This window comes from Oryza glaberrima, chromosome 9 (genome assembly GCF_000147395.1).
Source record: "Oryza glaberrima chromosome 9, OglaRS2, whole genome shotgun sequence".
In the NCBI taxonomy this organism is placed as follows: domain Eukaryota; kingdom Viridiplantae; phylum Streptophyta; class Magnoliopsida; order Poales; family Poaceae; genus Oryza; species Oryza glaberrima.
The window spans coordinates 8998906-9025068 of record NC_068334.1 but is presented as its reverse complement, the minus strand read 5'-3'; the positions used below and the strand labels follow the sequence as shown (position 1 = coordinate 9025068).

The following is a 26163-nucleotide window of genomic DNA, read 5'->3' as shown; positions in this document are numbered from 1 at the left end:
CCTGGAGTCGGAGTTGTGCCAAACAGTCTAGATCCTCCGTTTTTTGGAGCAGAGTTAGCAGAGTTGCTCCACAAAATTGTACTACGGGGGTGGAGCTAGGTTTTTGCTGCTCCACTCCACCCAAAAGACCCATTACCCTTTAATTTTTTAGTGTAATTACGTAAAAATGCCATTGAACTATCCCTACCCACCTCCTCTCCTCTCGTTCTCTCTCCTCCCCCATCTTCCTCCCGAGTCCAATAGCTGCGGCGGTGGGCGGCAGCAGCGGCGGCAGGCAGCTTCGGCCACGGCAGCGGAGGAGTGAGAGGGATCGGGGCGATAGCGTCGGTTGTCGCGGTGGAGGGCGCGGCGGCGGCGCTCTGGTCGGGGCTGTCCCGCGGTGTTGGCAGTGGCAAGACGACGCGCGGCGGCGGGAGGCGAGCTAGCAGGCGGCGGCGGCAGGCACACGACCACAGCAGGTCGGCGGGACGACGCGCGAGCGGCGGGCAGCGAGCTAGCGGGCGAAGGCCGGTAGGCAGTGGGCGGCACGCGCGGCGACAACGCGTTGGCGGCGGCGGGCGACGCCATGTGATTGGGCTGCCGGCGACTAGGTTTCTTTTTTTCTTTCAATTTTTTTTTCAATTTAATTTTTTTTCAATTTTTTTTCAGATCTAGAGCTGAAAACTAGTCAAACACTTCTCAACGAGTCTCCAACTCCATTAGAAATTAGCTCCTACTGAAGTAGGAGTTTGGAGTTAGAAGTTGGAGTTAGCAGTCTGGAGTTTGGTGTGGCAGAGCTCAAGGAGGCAGAGTTTCGGATAGCAGTATAGCTCCTCCCTTGCTCTGTCCCTGTGCTGCCGCAACTTGCATGGAGAAAGCGAAAAAAATAGATGGGAGAATCGACATATGGGACCACGATTATTTATGACTTTTCACACTGTTTCTTTCTCATATTTAAGTAAGAAATGAATATTCTAATGGGTGTGTGTCTAGCGGAAAATATTCGTATTTTAAGAGTATTTTTTTCTTAAATATTACAGGAGCTAAAACCATAAAGTCACGTTGTCTTATATTTAGTGCATTCTCCCATGGAGCCATATTGAAGACATTAAAAAAAAAGTGCACCCGTAGAAGGAGCAGTTGCCACCTGCGGGGAGGGCGGTTTATCCACCCCACCCTTAAACCCCTTTCTCCCCACCAAAATTCATTTAAATTCCTCAAAAATCCATGAACATAAAAGAAAGAGAAGGATGAGGAGAGAGGAGGAGGAGAGCGGTGAACACATATCGGTTTGCGGAACGTATTTTCCTTGCACCAATGCGATTTCCTTTAAAAGTCGTAGGGATATGACCATTATGAAGCAATATTAACGCGCGTAACAGAAATATTACTGATTAGTTAATGATATTGTGTACTTTGCAATTAATTATATGTGACGTACTTCTGTAATATAGTTTGAAAGGATCTTGATGCTGTCTAGCCAAAGAGAGAGAATAGGTGTTCATGAAAAACATTAGTAAAGAAATTAAACTTCAATCGAAACTTCTGGTCCCAACTAATCGAACCTTCAATCAGCAAACTCGCTGGGACCGAGAGTGCTGATCGGAACATCCATTACCTACCATCAAACAAAGACGAAACCAGTGTCGATAGTATAAAGAACAAACATCAAGCCATACTTCAACTGCAGAGACCGCAAAAAAATTACAAAAAACTAGAAAATTCGAAATAAATCGGAGAATGCTAGGTAGTTATATATGGAACACACAAAGCTGAGGAGCATTAGATTGACCAATCAGCTGGTGGCATAACCGTCAACTTTAGGTAATTAGATATCGTGGGTCGAGAATCTAGGTGCATTTTACCCATTTTCAAAAAAAATATCCAGGTAGCTTATATAAAAAGAAAATTTTTATAAGATAAGTTATATAAGCTAGGAGAACAAGGGCATATGGGCGTTTTTTCCGTTTAGTAGCACAAACCCATATAATTGGGAATTAGTTAGGTGGATGCATGGATTGAGAACTAGGACACTGGTTATTTCTGAATACTAGTACCATATCCATGCGTTACAAAGGAACTAAATTATAGGGCTTAGTTTTTGTATGAGGTCTTTCGGATTGATTTTCAAACGAAAACATGAGGGGGTGAATTTTCATACGGTTTTTTTTATAAGGGAATGGGAACTATAAATGTGGCAGGAGAAGGATGACCCTTATGAAAGATATAGTAATATGCCTGTGCTTTACAATAGGTCAGGCCCATGTAATTGGTGATTGGCTGGTAGGTGGATTGAGTATGAAAAACAGGTTGTGCCCATTTAATTAGGGATTGACTGAGCTAAACCCCATATAATTACTTCCTCCGGTTTCATTTTAATTGACGTTTTAGACAATAACACGGTCTACAAGATATATCTTTGACCTTATTTTTCTACTATAATATATATAATAAATAAATGCATGTTTATTTTTATTATAGCGCTTTGAAAGACAAATCTATATATGTTGTTCTAGTTCCTTTAAACTAAATATTTTTAAAGTTATTGATAGTCAAAGTTATAAAAGTTTGACCTCAACTTTCTCCAAAACGTTAATTAATATGGAACCGGAGGGAGTAGGAATTAGATAGGTGGGTGGATTGAGAAAAAAAAAATACTGTATCCTACTGTGGTTACTTGACCTCCGCACACCGATCTCTGCGCACAGGACGTCTTGAAAGTAGTAGAAAGGAAAAATTCAGACCAGTGAGGAGATCAGTTTGTAGGCTGATGCTCTAATTCTGATCAGAGTTTCTCTTGATACAGCGACGTGACGAGACTTTGGTAACTATACCCTGCAGGGTTTTCGTCACCCTGCCGTGCCGGGAGAGACGACATACGCTATGCTTCACACAATTGTCATAGTGTGTACCTTGTTGCACAATGAGAACACGCGCGTAGCCACGTTCTCCACCGTTATGTCATCCGATCCAAAAAAATGACCAAAATTCGGTACATGAAAATGACAGGTTAAGTGCAACTACAGTAAACCTAGCTGCATCTCAGCCATCTATAAATGGGTATTGCTAGAATTATGAAATTATAAGAAAAAAATAAAACTAAATATTCCATGTAATTCCAATGGCATTTTTAGCTCAGTGGGATACCAAATAAAAACTAAAAAGCACAGCATATTTACGATGATATGTTTTATTTTCAATATACATTCTTGTAACATATTCCAACCAATCAACGGGCAGATCTTTTCTTAGCAATGCCCAATTAGGTTTAAGCCATCTAAATTTAATATAATAATATTTTGAACTTTACAGTTAATAAATACAAAGTTCTACTGCATCGTTTGCAGTTTGAATTTGCAACAAAACTATAATGTGCATTTAATGAAGGGAAGACGTAGCAACATGCACGTGGACCATGAGTTAATTTCCAAATAAAAAAAAAAGCATGTACCAACTAGACTGACCAACTAGGCCGTTGGACTTTGAGCATGTTGTTCAATTAAACTAAATCCTAAAGATATCCAGTAAAATTCTTGGGCTGCAAAAGGTGCCTTAGATAATTATTAATTATTTGGGGATCAAGAGGATTTCACATCGTGATAGACTCTAAATAATTTGTAACAGAAAGATATTTCTTCTTGGTAACTGAGATCAGAAGGATTTTCCTCACTTTTTAGGCATACTCCCTCTTACTCGTAAACGAAGTCATTTTTGACAACGACACAGTCTCCAAAACAACTTTGACCTTTTGTTTCTATAAAAATATTTATTGAAAAGTGATATATATATTCTTTTATGAAAGTAATTTTCAAGACAAATCTATTAATATAATTTTTACATTTTCAAACTCAATAACTTGAGAGTTATTAATGATTTATCATCCCAAGGTTTTACTTAAACATTATCCTAAACGACTTCCTTTACGAGTACGGAGGGAGTATGTAACAAGGGCACGTACAGAGTTTAAGAAAACAACTGTATTTAATAATGATTTGGGTAAACATAATCGGAAATGAATAGTAACACATAGTCTACAGCTATATTTTTTAAAAAATCAGAAATAATCACCATTGCGATTTCAATTAAAAAAAAGATGTGGATAGAGTGTAGTTTTGTATTGGTTGCTAGGGTGGTCTTTGGGCGATCCCGGTTGTAGCGTATTTGTTGGTCTAGCGGTGATCGGTTCGGTGCTAGCCTTCTCGGTCTGTGTGATGGTGCTATCAGTGTGTGGGTGGTGGCCATTTTTTCTTTTTCGTGGTTATGACCTCCCAAAGTTGTAATCTTGTAATTTTTTTCCTGCTCTATCGATATGAACTTTACACTGTCTGGTACGAGTCATTAAAAAAATAAAAAAAAAACTTTATGATGATTGCCTTATGGTACAATTCCTGCTATTGTTTTTTTTTTTGTTACGGCAACTCCATCCTAGCAGTGATGTTTGCTATCTCTACTTGTGATCTTCATTTTGTTAGAAGCATATATGTAATTGGAGTATGTCAGCACTCTCTTCTAATTAAATAGAACAAATGTACACCCGCATATTCTTTTTTAAAAAAAGGTGATAAATAACCCTATCGTGAGTTTCAACAAAGTAGCCACTTTATGTTGATTGTAAAATAACTGCCAATTGTGATTTTCAACTTGCTCTACATCTTCTTAGGAAGAAAAAGATATAGCAATTAGCCATTTACGCAACTTATTACCAAGTGATATATTAAAGATATAATCTATTCTATGTCTCTGGATTTACTCAAGTTTAAAATTTTGACATTAATTCCCCCCCCCCCTCATATCTATTGACATTATCAATTGTTTGAACAACATGTCATTGGGTTGTATACTTTTTAAAAATATCTAAAATGCTAAAAATATACTTTTTTGTAGCATATGAAAAATGATTTACATAAAAGAATATCAACAGAAAAGTAATCTATTAGCATATAAAAGATAAATAATATTTTAATAATAAAAATAAATGCAAATTGAAAAATCTTGAAATATATACACAAACTTCCTTGTTCAGCTGGGCGGCTACACAAAGAATTTTATATTTTTTCAAAACCTTTAATATGTCGATCAATCAATTGATAAAATCAGTGGTATATGACTAAGTCGACGATAAATTACTGAACTAAAGCAAACTATGACATAGAATAGATTCTTTCTATATTAAAACCATCAGAAAAACTGTGGAACGGTGTTCCCCGTCAGTACAGGATAAATTAAAATGAGTGGATAACGTTCGATCTTATCCCTTCCCTTTCTTTTCCCTATCCAAGCCTTCGTCATCGCCTTCGTGTTCGGGCAGGCCAGCGAGGTGGACGTAGCGGCAGCTATGGTGCTGCTACAGCAGCACGCCAGCACACGGCAGCAGGGGAGCACTGGCCGTGGAAGGTGGCGGAGGTCAACACCAGCTGGGACTCGTGCATCACAGAGCAGGTCTCCCCCGCTGACCATCCTCTCCTTTGGTGGCCGCGCCGACGCCACCGAGTTGTTCGCCAGCGGTGCACTGGCGTAGAGCGCCTCATACTATGGCGCCGCCGTCACCACTGCCTTGAAGCCCAAGCAGGAGGTGGACGCGGCGACCGCACCCTTCTCCCAGGCAGGTCACGCAGAGCTACGATGTCTTGGTGAGCTATCATGCTCCTCGTTGGAGTGTGTGCAGGTATGTCATGCAATGCATCAGCCGCAATCAATACCCGTAGGTACCATGTTTGGTACCTTTGGTATCATGGCTGATACCTAGGTATTAGACCTGGTACCTGCGGGTATCATGGCTGGTACGATAGGTATCAAGCTTAGGTATGAGACCTGATACCTTAGGTACCAGGGTCGATACTTACGAAGTATAAAGTATCAAGTACCAACATTTTGTCTCCTCTTCTTCCTTTCCTTGGCTCGACCCCCTGCTGCTGCTGACAGCACACTCCTGCTTGGTGTAGTTGTTGCGGCGGTGCACGATACCGAGCTGGTTCCTTGCTGTCGACGGCGACTCTTGCTCGTAGTAGTTGATGCGGTGGCGTTCCGCACCACTGGCAAGGTATTGCATGTGGAGGCGCGCCAGTTCCTTGTTGTCGATGGCGCGCTCCTGCTCTGAGTAGTTGATGCGGCTGTGAGCGCCGCCGGCGAGGTATTGCGTACGGCGGTGTGCCGTTTGTTTTGTTGTTGACGGCGTACTGCTCAGGTTTTGTGTTCGGAAGCGGCAGGGGAGGAGGGGAAATCGCGTGGACAGCGTGGGGGACAGATTAAACATTTTGGGTGTTTTAATTATCCCGTGACTTCCATAATACCACGGGATCCCGTGCACTAGCTTCCCTCTAAAACCATTAGTTTCCTGCACCGCATCAGTTACAGCTTACATTAGCCAATCGGACGCTTATACCATTGGTGAAATATACTCTCTTCATTTTATATTGTATAAAATAAAATGCTTTGACTTTTATTAATATATATTTTTTAAACTTTCACCAAGTTTATATCAAACTGTAACACAATATATATAGTATCAAACTATATGCAATTTTAGATGTAATGAAACTAATTTGATATTATAGATATTGCTATTTTTTTTAATAAAATAGTTAACACCGAAGAAAGTTTGATCTGATGAGTTAAAATGTGTTATAGTGTAAAATGGATGGAGTATAATACAGTGGATCACCTAAACTTTTCTGACTGTAGGATTTTTCTTAGATGTACCGTAGGTAAATGTTAGGATTATAAGAGCATCACCAATAGTCATCCTATTTCCTTCCCAAAACTGATTTTGAGGGTTTTTAGTGAAAAAAATCAGATCCAACATATCCTCAAAATCCCTCTACTAGTTTTGGAGTTCTCATCCCCATATATTTCGTTCTGTGGATTTAACGGCGAGAGAGCGACTCCCATTCTCTAATTCGTGCGTTTCTGCTCTCCTTCCCCGCGCTTCCCCTCTCCTTCCTCCATGAGCGGGGAAATTTCTGTTGGTAGGTCGATGCACGCGTGGAAGGAAAAAGAACGGAAATTTTTGTTGGTAGTTTAATGGAAGGGCTCACATTTAGTTTTTGGGATTGAAATTAGGCTATCTCTTGGAGGGAGGAGTTTTTCACTTCCCATTTTCAATTTAGAAAACCCAAAAATCAATTTTTGGGGATAGATTATTACTAATCCACAACAGAAGTTGAAGAGGTTGATGAACCTGTCATCACTCAGGTACAAGAGATTATCATTTTACACTAACTATGCAACTGAACAATTAACTTGTGCAAATGATACGACAGCTTTTGACTGATCCTATATACTTCCTTGGCACAAGCACTCAAAGGAGCTCTCCTGTAATTGATGCATTTATTAGAGAGGTAAATCATTATCACTTGTGTTGTAAACAATTCTTACCGAACCTAAATTGCACAAACTCTTTATCAATTTATCTGCAATAGGGCATCAGTCAACAGCAAGCTACGACATTTCCTGGAACATTGCTTGAGTCATCTTTCATTGACACCAATAGGAGTGAAGAAGTGCATCCTCCACTGAACACAGCAACAAGAGTGGGCAGAGCTATAATTCGAAAGCAGAATGCAGATCCAAAGAGGTCCAAAGTAGCCAAGAAAAATAAGTAGGAAAACCCTACATGGCTAGATTTTCAATATTAGGACGGCAATAAATTTAATTTTGGAACTGATTATTGTCAGTTATGCTTGATCAATCCATGTGTACCTGAAACTTTTTGTTATGTAAATGTCATAAATGCTATATTTTGATATGTTACGTGGTTTATAAATGGAGAAATAAAATTGTTAAGCTACATTGCTTCTATAGGCAGATTGTTGATTATTTCTTTTGTGTTCTTTGCAAGTGAATGCATGACACCTAAATATTATTTGTGTATCATGTGAGGCTGAACCGATGTTTATTCGGGTGGTTCAACTTCAGGACGCAACTAGAGTTTGTCTCATCGATAGTGAAGGCAAGTAAACATGGCGTTGTTTGCTACAATTTTAACTTGTTATTTTTTCCCACCATCACTTTGAAATTCTATATCAGTAATCACGATAATATTGTGTGATAAATTGAGATGTTACTTACCTTAATCATTGTTTTATTGTTATTACACTATGGTTTATGCCCTTGGCAAGAGTAACTTTATACTTGGCTTATATAGGTATGTGGTTATAATATTATTACGCTGGAATTCATCCTATATTGCATCACTTTTGAATTATATTTGGAGTTAAATCGTGAACCTTGCGACCATAATGGTACAACTTCGTATTTTGGCCTAATATGATGTATTTTGTGAATACATATCATTGCATTGCCATCTGTGGTGGACGCAGTTTTAAAATATAGATGGGGCGGAGAATGAAGATGTTTACTCGATAAGCAATCGAACACAACACATATCATATTTATAATTCAATCGTATAATTGTCTCGATCATTGTTTGTGGTGTGCATGCGTTGTGAAGAGACAGACTAATCTATTGGATGTTCACACCTTGTTATACCTAATTTTGATGGCCTACAACTATTATAAGGAGGTAGGGAGGGTCTTGGGGTGTGGGGTGACACGGGTCGTAGCTGGGACAATCGACCCACCCTGCTTAATGGGTAGATCCGCCCCTGATTGCCATTGCATATGCACATATTGCATATTGCTATGGAAGTTATACGATCAAAGTTTGCACTAACGAGGATGTCCATCTCTTTATAACCTAAGAGAACGCGAATCTACTTTCATTGATGAGATTCATTCTTACCGGCACCTTATAGTCTTTTCAGTTACTTGTTATGCCATGTTTGCGTGAATGGATGGGAGTAGCTTGCACGTCAGCATCTCACTGGGTTAATAAATGTTGTTATATGGTGATAACCTTAGTTTATCATGTCATAGCGTGTTAATTAAATACTATATGTGCTGACAATTGATTATCTACCTTTCTTAGGCATATTTCATACGTGTCAGTCAATTGTTATATTATAACCTTAATTTATATATTGATGCTTCCACGATGTTTTTCTGTTTAAAGGAGTAGTTGCAGAAATTTCATTGTTTTGGCACTTCTAGTGTATCTACATATAGTATACTTTGGTGTTGTACACACATCAAACAAAGGCATATACAACTGTATTTAATTATTTAATTATTGGGGTATAAGCGCAAGAAATGAGTGATGATTAACTTAACCGGCGCCCATACATTTCTTATAATAAAAAATAGGTTTTTTTTACCAGCGTGACAGTCGAAAAAAAATAATATCCACGATGAGATTTCCTATTAAAGAATTATGGTGATTTCCTAACTAGTTCAATTCCCGCTATTTATTATTATTACGTACGACAACTCCAACGTATAGCGTTAACTGCTACTTGCTATCCTGTTCTGATCTTCTATTTGTAATAAGCATATAATTGTAGTATCTTCACTCTTTGATAAATAAAACAAATCGATAACCATGTGTTCTTTTTTTATATCAAAGAAAATCATAAACAAACACGGTTATAGTTTTCAATAAAATAATTAATGCTTAATTATGATTTCCTTAAGTACAATCGCGGCTATCTTTTTTTTTATATATAATATATATGTATTTAATTTGCTACCAACGTGCTCTTCAATTTTTTTTTTCACTACAACAGCTTTTACTCCGACATGCGTGCTAAGTAGTGATTGATAGGAATATATCTGCACTATGCTAAATAAATTTCAGATTACAAGACGTATTTGACTTTGGTCAAAGTCAAACTGCTTTAAATTTGACCAAGTTCGTAAAAATAAAAAAATAGTAACATTTTTAATCCAAGATAAATTTATTATGAAAATATATTCAATTATTTATTTAATAAAACTAATTTAGTATTATAAATATTACTATATTTGTCTATAAACTTAGTCAAAACTTGAAATAGACGTCTTATAACCTAAAACAAAAGGAGTAGAATTTTTTTTTTCACTACATGTAGCGCTTTTTGCTTCGAGATGTGCGCGCTATATAAAGAGTCCATTCCTTTCCTCCCGTGGTCATGAACTAGCTAGATCGAGCCATATTGGAGAGCGAGGTAGGGCCTACGTCGATCGGCGGGATGGACGACGACGTCGACGCCGGCGAGATCAACGCGGTCGACCGGCGGCGAGAGGAGGGATCGGCGTCGGCGGCTGCGTTCTCGCGGTCGCCGTCCACTGGGAGGGTCGACGACGACGATGATGACCTGCTCACCTACGGCCGATCAGCCCGCCGGATGGCGGCGCTGCCGGCGCCGGCCATGCCGGATGGCACCGAGCTGCGGCGACCAGTAGGCGGCGACGTCGTCGGCGACGACGACTACCTCCGCTTCCTCTACAAGTTCAAGGAACGTTTCGATCGGTACGTAGGGCACATGCAATCCCAACTTGTTGAAATGAAATTAATTCGCCTTCAATTAATTATGAATACCACATTAAAATTAGCCGATCTTATAGTGGACTGTTTGTTTACTTGGTTAATTTGCACCGCATCTGTCATGTGGAAATCTTAAAGCAGCAAAGCTCTGATCCCCATCGCCTTCACAAACTATATGCAGCAAGGAGTAGACTCGTAGTGGAGGACCTGCACTACTTAAAAAATGATTTTCGCACGCACGAGACTTTTTCTTTTCACATGTGGCCTAAAAGAAAAACCAGCTAGAAAGATGGCAGAGGTCGCTTTTAAGTTCATAGACCATATGTGAAAACTTATTTGTACTTAGAAAACCACCTCTGGAAATCTATATATTTGCACAAACGGTTTTCCAAGGGAACCACCAAGGGTAATTATCTTTTTTAAGGCAAGCCTTTATGAAGCAACTTCCCGTCAGGGGCCCAATCGGAGAGATAAATTAGGCGCCGTCTATGCCGTCCGATCGACTCTGTATGCACAATCGAAGGGACTTTGCATGTTTTCTAGCGACTTTGCTACATGCAGCTAGGCTGCTAGGGTGTACTCCCTCCCTCAAAAAAAAAATTGAATAGAGGTATCTCCAGATTTATAGTACTAGGTTGGTTTTTATGGGACGGAGGGAGTAGCTACTAGGGTGGCTACCATTATAAGAGATCTTATGATAGGTGACGTTTCATTTACGTCATACAAACTGCAAAATTTGTCACGTTTAAAAATTTGTGACATTCACGTCGAAAATTCGTTCGTCACCTATCATGCGTCTCTAATCATGTTCTATGATGAAAACTTACTTTTTTCGTCATTGATCTAGTGGCGATCCTTCTTTCGTCATTAAGTTTATGACGTTCATTTTCGTCATTATCAAACCTAGAAAACGTCATAAAATACATCATAGACTATCGAAGGCCTTATAGTAAGCAACCTATTTATGAGCCAAGCCCAATTATAAACCTAGTTAGATTTAGACCAAGCCCATTTAAGGCATAGCAATTTACAAATTATTTTCAGCCCAATTATATTATATTCATTTGCATTTTCATCCCAATTTGTCTCATCACAATAAAATTTTGAAAAAAAAACATATATGCACCTACTCACTCCGTTTCAGGTTATAAGATGTTTTGACTTTGATCAAAGTCAAACTGCTTCAAGTTTAACTAAGTTTGTAGAAAAAAATAATAATATTTTCAACCAAGACAAATTTATTATGAAAATATATTTGATTATTGATTTAATGAAACTAATTTAGTATTATAAATATTACTATATTTGTCTATAAACTTAGTCAAATTTGAAGTAGTTTGATTTTGACCAAAGTCAAAATGTCTTATAGCCTGAAATGGAGGGAGTAACTTTTTCATGTAAAGACGGATGAATATGAACTTTATATCAAAATTGTAGGTTTTTGACGAGATCTAAAAGTTTATAGTTGACATTGTTTTCGTTTGAGAATGTTTAGAGGCCCAAATATTTATTATAACATCTTAGACTTATTACAAAATATCAGATCTATGTTTCAACCGACCTTAGATGAAGATGTGATCTATATAAAAGTAATAGAGATCGGTTAGATCTACAACTTTTTACTTGATCATTTTTTTTCATTTAAGATCATTTAGAGAACCAAATAAGCGTTACAAATTTAGAAGTAGAGGGGAGAGAGTCTGATTAGACTTAGCAGGGCTGCGGCTGGCAGTGGGCTGCTGCTTACTACTCTGGCGAAGTGACTAAAACTGAACTTTGGTTGAATGATGTAAAATAGACTCATCGGCTTACGTTTAGGGGAGAAAGGAGGGATACGAGATAGACTTTACCTGGCTGGGCTATAAGCCTGCGCAGTGATGGGTAGGAGCTGGGCTGCTTTTGGCCCAAATATAGGAAGATGGCTTTAAATGTTTTTTTACAATTTAATGACGGAAATGATGTTAGTATTATTAAAAATAATTCTTTAGCTCCGAACATTTCAAGAAAATTTAAGAGAGCATAATTAATTATGGATAAATTATTAAAACTTCCAAGTCATAGTTTACTAGGTAAAATTTTATTTCCCATATCAACTTCACTTGTTAAATTATTGCACTTGTCAATAATTATTATTCCTGATTCTAAAATCAAATGTAATAATTATTAATGAAATATTAAATTAAATAAATTTTAGTGTGTGACATGAGTTGAATGTCCACTTTCAGACAATAGTATCCGGGAAAAAAACTTCATATTATTGGCATTCACTTCATAATATAATGGTTGGGCCAAATAAGTGGCGCCTCAAATATCCTTGCTTTTAAAAAATTAATAAAAATATGTTTATGACAAACAAACATTGTCATTAACTTATGACGTTTGCTGGTTAGCCTCTTATGACAAAACAACATTCGTCACGATACACTGTTTGGCTAGTTTATGACGATTTGTCCTTGGTCTCGATGACGAAAACCTCATTTTTATCACAAAGTCACGCTACCCACAGCTGAACGTCATAAATCAAAATGAAATTATGGCGAATAGCTCCAATGTCACAAGGAGTTCGTCACAGAAGGTCATATCTCTTATAGTGTACTAGGGTGGTAGATCTGCACACTGCCCAAGAGATATATTAGCAAAATATTTCAAACTTCAAAATATTTTTTCTCATAAAATAATCATCCAATTTATGATTTGATTGCACTATTAAATTAGTTGCAATTAAATCTTTAGAATAAGACCGCACCTGATTATATTTCGTTAAAAACTATTTAGCTTTTTTAATGGATTTTTAAAATGTTGCACTTGTTTTTATTTAAATGTCTCAATGACCTCAAATATTGCACATGATGTTTTTTAAATGTTTCCATCAGTATTTTATAATGTTTGAACAAATACAACTTAATGTTTCACACATGACATAAAAATGTTTCAACAATGTCAAGCTTTTGCAAATATGGATCTTTTATATTTTTTTTAATGTTTCACTCCTTGGTACTCAATACTTCATATAAGTGGTTGCTTGTGTTGCAGCCAATATTTTATTAATGTTGCATTTCTTTGAAACATTTAATACGCTGAACTAAAACAATTTTCTATAAGCGGTGAAACAAAATTCAGTTTTGCTGAAGCATCTAATAAATAGGACGTTACATTTGCAAAGAACTAATGAAATATCAAACAATATTTACTCAAACATTGTAATAACACCAAGTGTAACATTAGAAAAATACACGTTGCAACATTGAGAACTAAGAAATGTGCAACAGAGTCGGGTTCCAGCTAAAACATCCACCTATCACGCGTGAAACATTAAATTTCAATGGATGAAACATATATAATTTTTTATTAGAATATAATCATGTGATATTTTGTTTTAAAGATTTAATTGTAAGAAATACGATGGTGCAATTAGAACTAGATCGCATGAGTAGTTTAGAAGAAAGATCGTTTCAAATGTTAAAAATAGAGTAGATAAGAGGAGGAGCACAACTCCACGTAGTGGAGGGCTTCTTGTAGTGTTGCATATGGGCGCTGAGTATATGGCCGCCCAATCTCTCAGCGCCGGATTGGGCGCTCGATAAGAAGCAATTTCCAAGTCTTTAAGAAAACTGTATATACAGGTCTTTTTTTTAATTGGAAGTGGGGTGATTTTTACCGGCAATGCAGAATCTTGTAGAAGTCAAAATTAAACTTGGTGAAAAATGAGAGCAATACTATTTTTAAAAAAGATCTTGTAACTTTTTCATATCAAGTTGGATTACATAATATTTTATATTGGCTATCAATGCTATCTACAACTTTCAATTGGTTTTTCTTTTGAGATCATTTAGGCCCCAGATATTTATTAAAAGCTTGATTTTTTGAGTTTTCCAAACAACCTTGAATGGAGATATGCAATCTATAACAACATTGTAGAGGACAACGGTATTTACAACTTTGTACATATGAGATTGTTTAAGTGTCTAAATATTCGTTACAAGCTCTAATATCTACTTTTACTAGTGAGTTTTTTACGATGTCCAAACATTGATGATTTATTTGAAATTTGATTGAGGTGAACCAAAGTTTTGTGAGAACATTATAATTTTACATTTCTGTTAGTATTCGAAATATGAGATACCATATACTTGTATACCAAGATTGGCGACACCCATATACCAAGTCATGATACCAAGTCTTCCTATGGAATCAAGGCTCGTACGTATGGCAAAAGTCCTGAGTTAATAAGAAAGGAATCTCAAAAAAGAAAAAAAAGAATTGAGTCCTATTTGGGCCCTTGAAGTAACATGGATCATATCTAAACTTGCCTCTTTAGTTTTACTTAGACAAGAGGACACCCGAGGGTATAAATACAAGGTCTCATGAGGGGGACATGAAATGAGGCCAGCACAAGCCTTCAAAGCCAAGACAACCTGTGAGAGGTAGAAATCAATACAAGCCACCTCCAATCTCAAAAAGTTACTTCCCAAGAAAACCGATAATAGCTAGCCATCGACCACATGAACGAGCTTCACACACATATATTGGTAGATTATATTAGGTTTTTCTTCGTGTTGTATTCACGAGAGATTGATATATAAAGGCAACATCGGCTCCGGTCAATAGGAGTAGTGCTATTACCTGTCAGTAGGGGGACCCAAACCTGTATAAAAATCACTATCTCCTTACTTACTTTACAACTTGGTTGGCATCCTCATACCAACCGATGCCTACATCCTCCAAACAAACCAAACCCGTTGACACTTTTAATATAACTAGCTGGTTCATATTTTCTTTAGTAGGGTCATTCATTAATATTAAAAGAAATGTTTTGAAGAAATATGGACCTGGCTTTAATAAAGAGAATGTTTTAAAGATCGTAATGAAATTTGTACACCTCAATCGGTCAATTTCAAACAAATAAGGAAATATCTTTTCACATGTGGACTTATTAAGGAACCACTTCTAAGAACAATATAGGTGGTTCTCATAAGGAAAAGCCTGTGAAAGTTGATTTTCAAAGATGGATGTGTTAATAAAATCGCCCTTAAAAGTTGGAGAATAATTATTTCAAGAAAAAATTGTAACTTTTCATATGAAGTCGCATGATGATAAATTTTATATGAAAATTTGTAGTTGATTTTTTTTAATTTGAGATCATTTACGGCACAAATATTTATTATAATATCTTAGGTCTATTTAAAAAATGTTTTTCAGTTTTTCAAATGAACTTTTATGGAGAAATGCTTTATGTCATAGTTGTAGAGCTCAACAAGGTTTACAATGTTGTAGTTGGCGACTTTTTAATTTAATGTCATTTAAAGTGCCAAATGTGTGACTAGTTTAGAGAGGTGAAGTCAACAAGAATAGCATCGATCCTAGTCACAAAGTGCTTCACAGGTGAGATGGCATGGAGGATATATATGGATCAGTGAGAGGTCTAAGGTTTAAATCATATATACCACACGTGCTCATATTTCGTGTGGATGACAATGTCGATATATGAACCTAAGGATAGAGGTTGTTTGCAAAATGTATTCCCTCTGCGTTTTTTTTCTTTTTGCAATATTTCATGTTAGTGCGAGGTGGGAGCGCCCATCATGGATCGGATGGTTAGACTGGAGTTTGTGCATGTGTGCATGGTTTGAGTTGTGTTCATTTGATATCGTGCCCACATATAATTATTTTATCAAGCATGCTTAAATATAAGGGAAAAGCAATGTTTTCAATTAGGCTAGTTTCATTTAGAAACTTATTTCCATTTCTCAATTTTAAAGATGTTCCGTTTGTACAGGGTTGGTATTAAACTGCCGACAATTGAGGTGAGGTACAAGAACCTGAATGTAGAAGCAGAGTCATATGTTGGCAGCAGGGGCCTTCCCACCATTCTCAATACCTATGCCAACATATTGAAGGTATTTACATACTTTGTTAAACTTACTATCTTATTAATAAAAGGAGTCTTTTTACCATCCTTGAGTAGGTGCAGGTACCAGGAGGTAGGGATAAAACATGATTGGAAAAGATACTCAAACCATTTCCGCAACCATGTTTTTTTTTCAGGACATCGAGTTGAAATGCTAGAGCTACAATTAAAAAAAAAAACATCGCTACCACTGAAGTACTAGAAAATATCAAAAGTTGAACTACATGAATACAACCTCGAAAATACCGTATCACAATAGAACAGAAGTTATAGTCATAGCTTCACTATAAATTTACATCACATACAACAGTAGGAAAATTCTCAGTTAGGTTGAAAGGTTTCTTCTGTACCTTCAAAATTAGATGTTTATAAAAGGAAAATATTCTACCATATCCAAAAATAAATATACCATGGTTACCATTTTCCACAAATATTTAATAATATCCATGCACATAATTCCACGGTAAATATTATCTCATGAAACATTTAAGAACCAAATCATTTTCATGGTGAATTTAATTATGATGATGATGGTGGTGGTGGTGGTAATCGTCTACTCCATATGGTATACTCTATTGGCGTACATATACCATACCAAAAATACATATACCGTATCATATCTTGTAACAGTTCCTAAACATTAGCGACACGGCCATGTGCAACAGACAAGGTAACAGAGTCTGATTAAGGAAGAGTACTTACTCCTAGTCAGACAAGAGCCTTCGCACAAGCCGATTAGCCTCAATTATTTAGCAAGGTCGCTGAGGAACTCAAAGGACCTACGAGTATAAATATCGGCCACCCCTAGGGATTATGGCAAAGCTAAGCCATAATTCATGTGACACGTATATTTATTTTTGGATATGTTAGAATTTTTGTGATGGAGAAGCAAAACTATGCACTGGAGGAAGAATGATAAAGGAGAGAAGTGCAATTTTTTTAATGGTGGAAGAGATAATACAGTTGCAATGAATGTAAAAGAAAAAAAAATTGAAGCAAGAGGTATAAAGATGGTAAATAAGGTCTAATAAAAATAATACCTATCTGTATGTTGGAGAACCAGCGTATACCAATTTGAATAAAATTGCGCCCCACACCAAATACTGGTTCATAGCCATTACTTCCGAATTCAAGTAGCTCTAACTCAAGGAATCTGTGCATAGTCGATTGTTTTTATTTAGAAGATGACATTACTTTTGCAGCAGCCTAAATATTTACTGCATATGGCTCCCTTATTTTACTATATTCCATGTGTAGTGACATGGTGAAAAATTGACAATCACCTCTAAACAGGGCCTGGCGAATACTCTTCACATGACAACAAGAAGTAAGCAAAAAATATCTGTCCTTCACAATGCTAGTGGGATCATCAAGCCTCACAGGTCATAACATCTCAGCAATTGACAATGTCTAAATTATCTCGATGCTATATATAACTTTTATCCTGCTGTTTTCAGAATGACCTTGCTATTAGGTTCTCCTGGCTCTGGAAAAACATCACTGTTGTTGGCCTTGGCTGGAACACTCCCATCAACCGTAAAAGTAGTTTCATTTATGTTTTTCAATTTTTTTACCACGCTACTTGGTTGGCCTACTGGTTGTCTTCAGTATATATAATCTAGTATGCTTGCCGTACTAATATAAGGAAATACTACAATGCAATTACAAAAGGTATCGGGGATGATAACTTACAATGGGCATACAATGGACAAATTTATACCCCAAAGATCCGCAGCTTATGTTAGCCAACATGATCTGCATATGGCTGAACTGACAGTTCGTGAGACAATCAATTTCTCTGCAAAGTGTCAAGGAGTTGGCCATCACTATGGTAAGACAGGAAATGGGGAGTTTAAACTTATCATAGTGTCATATCATATGAAAAACTAACATTTTATGGAAAATTTTCAGATCTGTTTCTAGAACTATTGAGAAGAGAAGAGGAAGAAAACATTACACCAGATCCTGAAACTGATATATATTTGAAGGTACAATGGAGTTCTTAAATCACAACTCACCTTCCAGTATGTTGAGCAATCTCTTCATGTTTTTACCATCTATTAATGTTCCAGTATAAGGTTTGATGAACATCAATGTCTCATTTTGCATATGCAGGCAGCTACAACAGGAGAGGAGAAAGCTGAGATAGTTACAAATCACATACTAAAGGTATATGAGCACTATCTACTTATATACAATGCTATAGAACGCCCCTCAGAGAACAACATAATATGTAGCGTGTCTCAGAGAGCAGCACCCTCCCTTTTCTTATTTTTCTATTCCGCTTCCTCATCCTACCATTTGGTCCACTAAAAACTTACTACCTCCCTGAGGTAAATAAATTACCACCCTTGTCCCTGGATACTGCTAGACCCCTACTTATAGGCCTGGTAAAAAAAATTATCTGTTGAAAATTTCTTCTCATTCATGTGTAAGTTCACATGTATACGCGATAATAATTCTTTTACTTTATTTTTTTATCATTTGAAGATTTTGGGGTTGGATATATGCGCCGACACAATTGTAGGTGATAATATGTTGAGAGGCATATCTGGAGGGCAAAAAAGGCGACTAACTACAGGTAATTTAGAATTGGATTTACTTAAGATGTTTGGATGCTCATACAGCCCTAATGTTGATTCTGCAGCTGAGATGCTTGTCACACTAGGACGAGCTCTTTTCATGGACGAGATATCAAATGGACTTGATAGCTCAACAACATTCCAGATAGTGAACACCATCCAACAAACCATTCATGTTCTTGGTGGAACAGCTGTCATTGCTTTGCTACAGCCTGCACCCGAGACATATGAATTATTTGATGATATAATTCTCCTCTCAGATGGTCAAGTTGTCTATAGTGGCCCTCGTGATCATGTGCTTGAGTTCTTTAAATCGTTGGGATTCAAATGCCCAGAAAGAAAAGGTGTAGCTGACTTCTTGCAAGAAGTGAGTTTTCTCACTATGTTCAATCATGGTAGTATCAGATGATTAAATTTGGTTGCAGTATAATTGTTACTAAATATGAGTGAAATGTGATAGGTTACATCAAGGAAAGATCAGAAACAATACTGGATACATGGCGATGACACATATCGATATATTCCTGTTACAGTGATTGCCGAGGCATTTCAGTGTTTCCATGTTGGCCAGGCAATAAGAAGTGAGTTGGCAATCCCATTTGATAACAGCAAGAGCCATATTGCAGCGCTGAAAACATCAAAGCATGGTGTCAACTTGAAAAAAATACTTAAAGCTAACATTGACAGAGAGATATTGCTGTTGAAAAGAAAATCATTTCTATATATATTCAATGCACTTCAGGTGATTCTGACAATCGGAGACATTTTATATTATATTATAGCAAAACAACCCACAATTTCTTTGGAACAATTGAAGCTCATTGGCCTCTGTTACATTATTTCTTTGAATTGTTCAGTTAACACTGGTGGCGATAATTGCAATGAGTGTCTTTATCCGTACAAATATGCATCATGACTCGATAGAAAACGGGAGGATGTACATGGGAGTGCAGTTCTTTGGTACGTTGGCAATAATGTTTAAAGGGTTGGCAGAAATGGGAGCAGCTCTTGCAAATCTCCCAGTTTTTTTCAAGCAAAGGGATCTACTCTTCTATCCAGCATGGACATATTCCTTGCCATCATGGATCATTAAGACTCCAATCTCCTTCCTTAATACAATAATTTGGGTCTCCATAACATACTATGTTATTGGATTTGATCCAAATATAGAGAGGTAAGAAAAACAAAATTCAATACATCGGACAAACTCTTGTAATGAATATATTGCAAAGATTAATGAAAACAATGCAATCTTGTAGATGTTTTAGACAATTCCTTGTGCTTTTTGTAATGTCCGAGGCAATATGTGGACTTTTCCGTTTCATTGCTGCTCTTACAAGGCATCCAGTTGTTGCAAGCACCGTGAGTGAATTCTGTATACTAATAGTTATGGTTTCAAGCGGATTCATCCTATCAAGAGGTACACAAACTATCTGACAAAACACGACATGATATTGGCATTACTTCTGATATTATTTCCACATTGGTGTTGGTACTTGTATACATATTGTATGATATGTTTGTTTGATTTAACAGATGAAGTTAAAAAATGGCTGATATGGGAGTACTGGACATCACCCCTGATGTATGCACTAAATGCCTTAGCAGTAAATGAATTCCTAAGTCCCAGCTGGAATGAGGTAAAAAAAAACTTATGGAATCAATTGAAATCCATATATCATAATATGTCCATTAAAAACATTTTGTTATCAGGCACTACCTGGTTTTAGAGAACCACTCGGAAGGTTAGTTCTGGAATCTCGTGGGGTTTTCCCGGAGGCCAAATGGTATTGGATTGGTCTTGGTGCCTTGCTTGGATATGTGCTTCTGTTCAATATCCTCTACACCATCTGCCTCTCAATTCTCACATGTGAGTTAGAGAAAAAAATGAATTTCTTATATTAGTAAAAGCTATTGTTCTTTTAAAAAGGGGCTATACATTCTAAATTTATGCACCATGTTCTCTGCAGTACTTAAAAGAAATGGGCGAGAAATGTCTCAGGAAACATTGCAGATAAAACTAGAAAATTTAACCGGTTATGATCAGGAGCCATCATCTGGAGGCCGAGTTACCAATGATAAAAGATGTAATTTTGTATTCACCAATATAAAATACTATATATCACAATGAGATTTAATTTAATAAATTATATAACTTTCTTCTGTGTTATGTCTACTAGACGCTGAGGGTGGCAACAATGATGAAGCAACTTCAAGCAATGCAAATCATAATTCTAGTCCAGCCAGGAAAGGAAGTATCCTGCCTTTTGTACCCGTTTACATGACATTTGAAGATATAAGATACAGTATAGACATGCCAAAGGTACACAAATATTCCTTTGTCTGGTCTTGACATGCATGTTCTATCTATAAATCGCCTATAAACATAACATTTATGAGCAAATCCATATATAATTGTCTTTATCCAACAAAACATGTAGGCACTGAAAGTACAGGGTATGGCAGGGAGTCGGTTGGAACTACTGAAGGATCTTAGTGGTTCATTTAGGCCAGGAGTGCTTACAGCACTTATGGGTATCAGTGGTGCAGGCAAGACAACATTGTTGGATGTGTTAGCTGGGAGGAAGACCAGTGGACATATACATGGTAATATTACTGTATCTGGCTATCCGAAGAAGCAAGAAACATTTTCTCGAGTTTCAGGATATTGTGAACAAAATGATATCCATTCACCAAATCTAACTGTCTATGAATCCCTTATGTTCTCAGCATGGCTTAGATTACCAGCCGAAATTGATTCTATAGCAAGAAAGGTTAGACATGAAAGAAACACTTTTTTGAACGTCAAGTAGTATACAAGTACGTATCATGACATGACATGCTAGTCTTTTTTCGTGTGCTTGGTTTGTAGAGATTTATTGATGAGTTCATGGAGCTTGTGGAGCTCTTTCCCTTAAAAGATGCATTGGTTGGATTGCCTGGCTTGAGTGGATTATCAACTGAACAAAGGAAACGGCTAACAATAGCAGTGGAACTAGTTGCGAACCCATCTATCATATTCATGGATGAACCAACATCTGGACTTGATGCACGAGCAGCAGCCATTGTCATGAGGACAGTAAGGAATATTGTGGACATGGGAAGAACTGTTGTTTGCACAATCCATCAACCTAGTATTGATATATTTGAATCATTTGATGAGGTGAACAAAATTATAGCAATATAGTGCATTTTCTCATACAGATTTAATGGGTATACAAGAAAAAAGTAAATCACTGGTGGATTAACATTATTTGCATCCCACTCAATTCCTTCTGGTATTGTTCATATTTACAGCTCTTCCTAATGAAAAGAGGAGGTGAAGCAATTTATGTAGGTCCATTAGGACAACATTCATGTGAATTGATCAAATATTTTGAGGTTAGAAAAAAATCGCATAATGTAATACATGCTTGAATTTTTGCACTCAGAAACATGCTATTGAACTGCTTTCATTTTTAAAGTCTATTGAAGGTGTCAGGAAGATAAAACATGGCTACAATCCTTCAACATGGATGCTGGAAGTGACTAGTACATTGCAGGAACAGATAACTGGGGTTAACTTTACTCAAGTATACAAGAATTCTGAACTATATAGGTAGGGATGGGGTCATCCTTTAGTTAATAGTCTGACTATATACCTTTAATCGTTGCTCCAGCAACAGAAAACCTAGATGAAAATCAAACTTTGTGTGATGTGCAAGATGTCTGGTTCCATAATGGTATATGTGATAAATGTGTCCATGTTTGTGGTATGTAGAAAATACTTTGTTCTATCATTAATTACTTAAGTATAGGTTGAAAAAAGAGAAGACAATGGTGTCCTTTTATGCATGTCTAAACAATTTTCAACAAGCTGGGGAAACAACTAAAATTACAAATATGATATTCTGAAAAAACAATAATATAAGTTTTTTTTTCAATATTAGTAAAGAAATGAAATAACAATACAAGGTAGTGGCAAAAGCAAAAAATATCCCTACATGAATCATATATTGTGATGATATCATAATGCTAAACTACAGATGCTTCAAAAGATCTGCAATTTACACTTTTATAATGAATGTTTCAAATATATGAAAAATTTAATAGGTAATGTTATTGTTTGATGATATTAGTGCTTTGTTTTCCCTACAGGAGGAACAAAAATTTGATAAAGGAGTTAAGCACACCCCATGACGGTTCAAGCGACTTATTGTTTCCAACTAAATATTCACAGACCTTTGTTATACAATGTTTGGCTTGCCTCTGGAAGCAACGTTTGTCATATTGGAGGAATCCTCCATATATTGCTGTGAATTTCTTCTTCACCGTTGTAATTGCACTATTGTTTGGAACAATGTTCTGGGGTGTTGGTAGAAAAAGGTAAATATATATAACAATAAACACAAGGAAATATTTTATATTTGTGATTTTCTTTACAGATTTTAAAGGATGCCATTGGACCATGCTTACCCTAAATATTCCTTTCTCATAGGCAAAGTCAACAAGCCTTGCTCAGTGCCATGGGTTCCATGTATTCCACATGTTTCACTCTAGGAGTGCAGAACTCTTCTTCAGTTCAACCAGTTGTCAATATTGAACGCACGGTCTTTTACAGGGAAAGAGCATCTCACATGTACTCGCCTTTACCATATGCCTTGGGGCAGGTATGGTTCTTTGGCATCATAGTGTTTACACATGAGGCTAGATATAATGTTTCAAGATTGTGTTCAATTTCTACAAAACTAAAACCCTTGGTAAGTAGACAGAAATGATAAATGAATAAGCTTTGTTAACATCTAGTTCTATTGCAGGTTGTAGTTGAACTTCCTTACATCTTCCTCCAAACCTTGATATATGGTGTGATAGTGTATTCTATGATGGGATATGAGTGGACATGCACCAAGTTTTTTTGGTACATGTTCTTCATGTACTTCACTCTATCATACTTCACATTTTATGGCATGATGGCGGCAGGTCTAACTCCAAACTACACCATGTCCTCTATTGTTTCCACAACTTTCTATGCCATATGGCACCTTTTCTCTGGATTTCTAATACCAAAAACAGTTAAGTATACTAGCTTTTCTCAAATATCAATGTATACAAGGTTCCTAGCCAAATTATCTCAAAGCCAAGACTAGAAAAAAAATTAAGAAGTACTACCAAACTTCACTCCTAGTTTTCCTAAATATGGCTCCTTTTATCTACAGAGAATTCCAATATGGTGGAGATGGTACTATTGGATTTGCCCTGTTGCATGGACAATCAATGGGTTGGTTACTTCACAGTTTGGGGATGTAGATGACAAGTTTGATAACGGTGTGCGTGTATCTGACTTTGTTGAGAGCTACTTTGGTTACAATCTTGACTTGTTATGGGTGGCTGCTATGGCCGTTGTGTCATTTGCAATTCTTTTTGCCATCCTTTTCGGATTCTCACTTAAGCTATTCAACTTCCAAAAGAGATAATTCATATGTACTAGAGTTTCATAATTTGATTAGCCCGGATAAAACACATATTATAATAGAAGATATTTTCAATAATTTTAAAGTATTTAAATAATAGCAGATAGCTTGTCTACAAGCACCAACCAATAGCCATGCCGGAGATTCGTCTTGTAACCGGATTATTTGAGTTTGCAATACTGATTGCTTTTGCATGGAAATATAAATTGGTTAAAAAAATCGAGACACTATAAAAAATGAAAGAAAAAAAATATGCGTTCTTTTCAGTAAGAGTAGAATATACTCATATATCAGCTATGCGCTGTCCAACTTATGCATGCAAGGATGACATTAAGGATTATATGGCACCCAGAGAAACAAATCGGAAGCCCATAAGTCTAACACGCTAGCCTAACTGTTGCTTCTAGCATGGTGTGGTTATGCTCAACTGGCCTGGAAGTGGGTAATAACATACTCCCTCTGTTCCTAAATACAGGGCGTAACTTCTTTTCAACTGGATTCCATAATACAAGACGGCAGCTCCTCGGTGCATGCATGAATTGATTAGTACTCCTCGGCTTTTGTACTACTGGTGCCTGCAGAATTAACTGATGACTTGGTTTGGCTTTTAAATGCATCTGCATACATGCTGGCTATTTGCGCGGAAAGTGCAGGTCGAGCGCACGCTGCATGCATGGTGGTTAATTAATGCTAGCGTATCTACCGCGCAACTACTGAAACGTTGCTCGCTAGCGTATCTACCGCGCAACTACTGAAACGTTGCTCTTCGAACGGAGAGAATTAATCATCGTAACTGCTATTTAAATGGTTTTATTGGTCTTTGCAACTACAACAGCCACGCCTTGTATTAAGGAACGGAGGGAGTAGTTATTAAAGCCAGAGTGGACCACTGGTTTAACCTAGCTAAAAACCAGAACCAGGCCTAAGTTTAGTCTGATTCAATTAAAAAACCAGGGATGCATATGAGCTGGTAAAAAGAGTTTAAACCACCCTGTTTTACATAAAACCTCAAAGCAGTCCGGCTGCCCTATGCTATTTTCTAGAAAAATCAAATTCCATGAATTGGGAGGAGGATCGATCCCTTGACCTGCACGCAGCCTGGCTTGGCGTGCATCGGCAGTGGCAGGCAGCTGGTGGCGTAGCGGGCGAGGAGGTGACGGCCAGGTTGCAATGGTCGCAGGGATGGCCTGCCTTTCTTCTCCTGCTGGGGTCGTACGTTGTACTGCTAGGAAAGATGGTGAGTGGGGCAGAGACAATAGCTGGGCCAAGAGGGAGAAGGAGTGCACTGTGGGCTACGTCTGATTCAAGCCTAGCCGATGGTGCATAGTGCCACATGGGATTAGTACAACATTGGTTCTATTGACTTGCCTATTACCCTGACCAACGGTTTTAATATCCATATAAATTGGGGTATTATTATGCTCACTTAATTGAACAATACCCTCATTCGCATGTTCATCTACCTCGACTATGGGTCCACCTGTGTTGAAGTATCTATATTCTTGAGGTCTTTCCAAAATATTTGTATAATCGACTGAAATCGGATCTACCGTTGCACGAAGTATCCCAAACATTGATGCAAAAACATGTACTTAGCGTACATGCAAATCTTGAACACATGCAAGATATGTCGACAACTCCAACTCACGTGATATGGGTATGATAAAAAAAGTGCTCCCTTGATCACATGCCTGCATCGTACATCCCTTCCATGCTTAACGCACCAATGGGTTCTAAAGAAGGAAATTTAGAACAAATCCGATAGAATAATCCTAACTATGTAAGTGTGGCCTCAAATACTACCACATCAACTTTCATATTTGCAAATTGTCCATCACAACAAATTGTTCCACCCTAATGTACATGCACATGCAAATATGTGGT

The 26163-nt window shown here is 37.3% G+C and overlaps 1 protein-coding gene across 1 annotated transcript; it reads left to right on the top strand.

Annotated features, from left to right (window-relative positions):
* The first annotated feature begins 10043 nt into the window (after window positions 1-10043).
* Window positions 10044-24312, top strand: LOC127783696 (ABC transporter G family member 46). The gene is made up of 24 exons (XM_052310889.1): window positions 10044-10324; window positions 16116-16236; window positions 17541-17629; window positions 17705-17789; window positions 17919-18078; window positions 18159-18235; window positions 18363-18416; window positions 18738-18828; window positions 18895-19196; window positions 19290-19571; window positions 19687-20003; window positions 20089-20249; window positions 20366-20469; window positions 20543-20699; window positions 20800-20916; window positions 21010-21152; window positions 21271-21603; window positions 21702-21992; window positions 22127-22210; window positions 22294-22427; window positions 22967-23194; window positions 23307-23478; window positions 23626-23880; window positions 24025-24312. Exons 1-24 carry the CDS (start codon window positions 10044-10046, stop codon window positions 24280-24282), a joined length of 4296 nt encoding a protein of 1431 aa, XP_052166849.1. The 3' UTR covers window positions 24283-24312.
* The last annotated feature ends 1851 nt before the right edge of the window (window positions 24313-26163 follow it).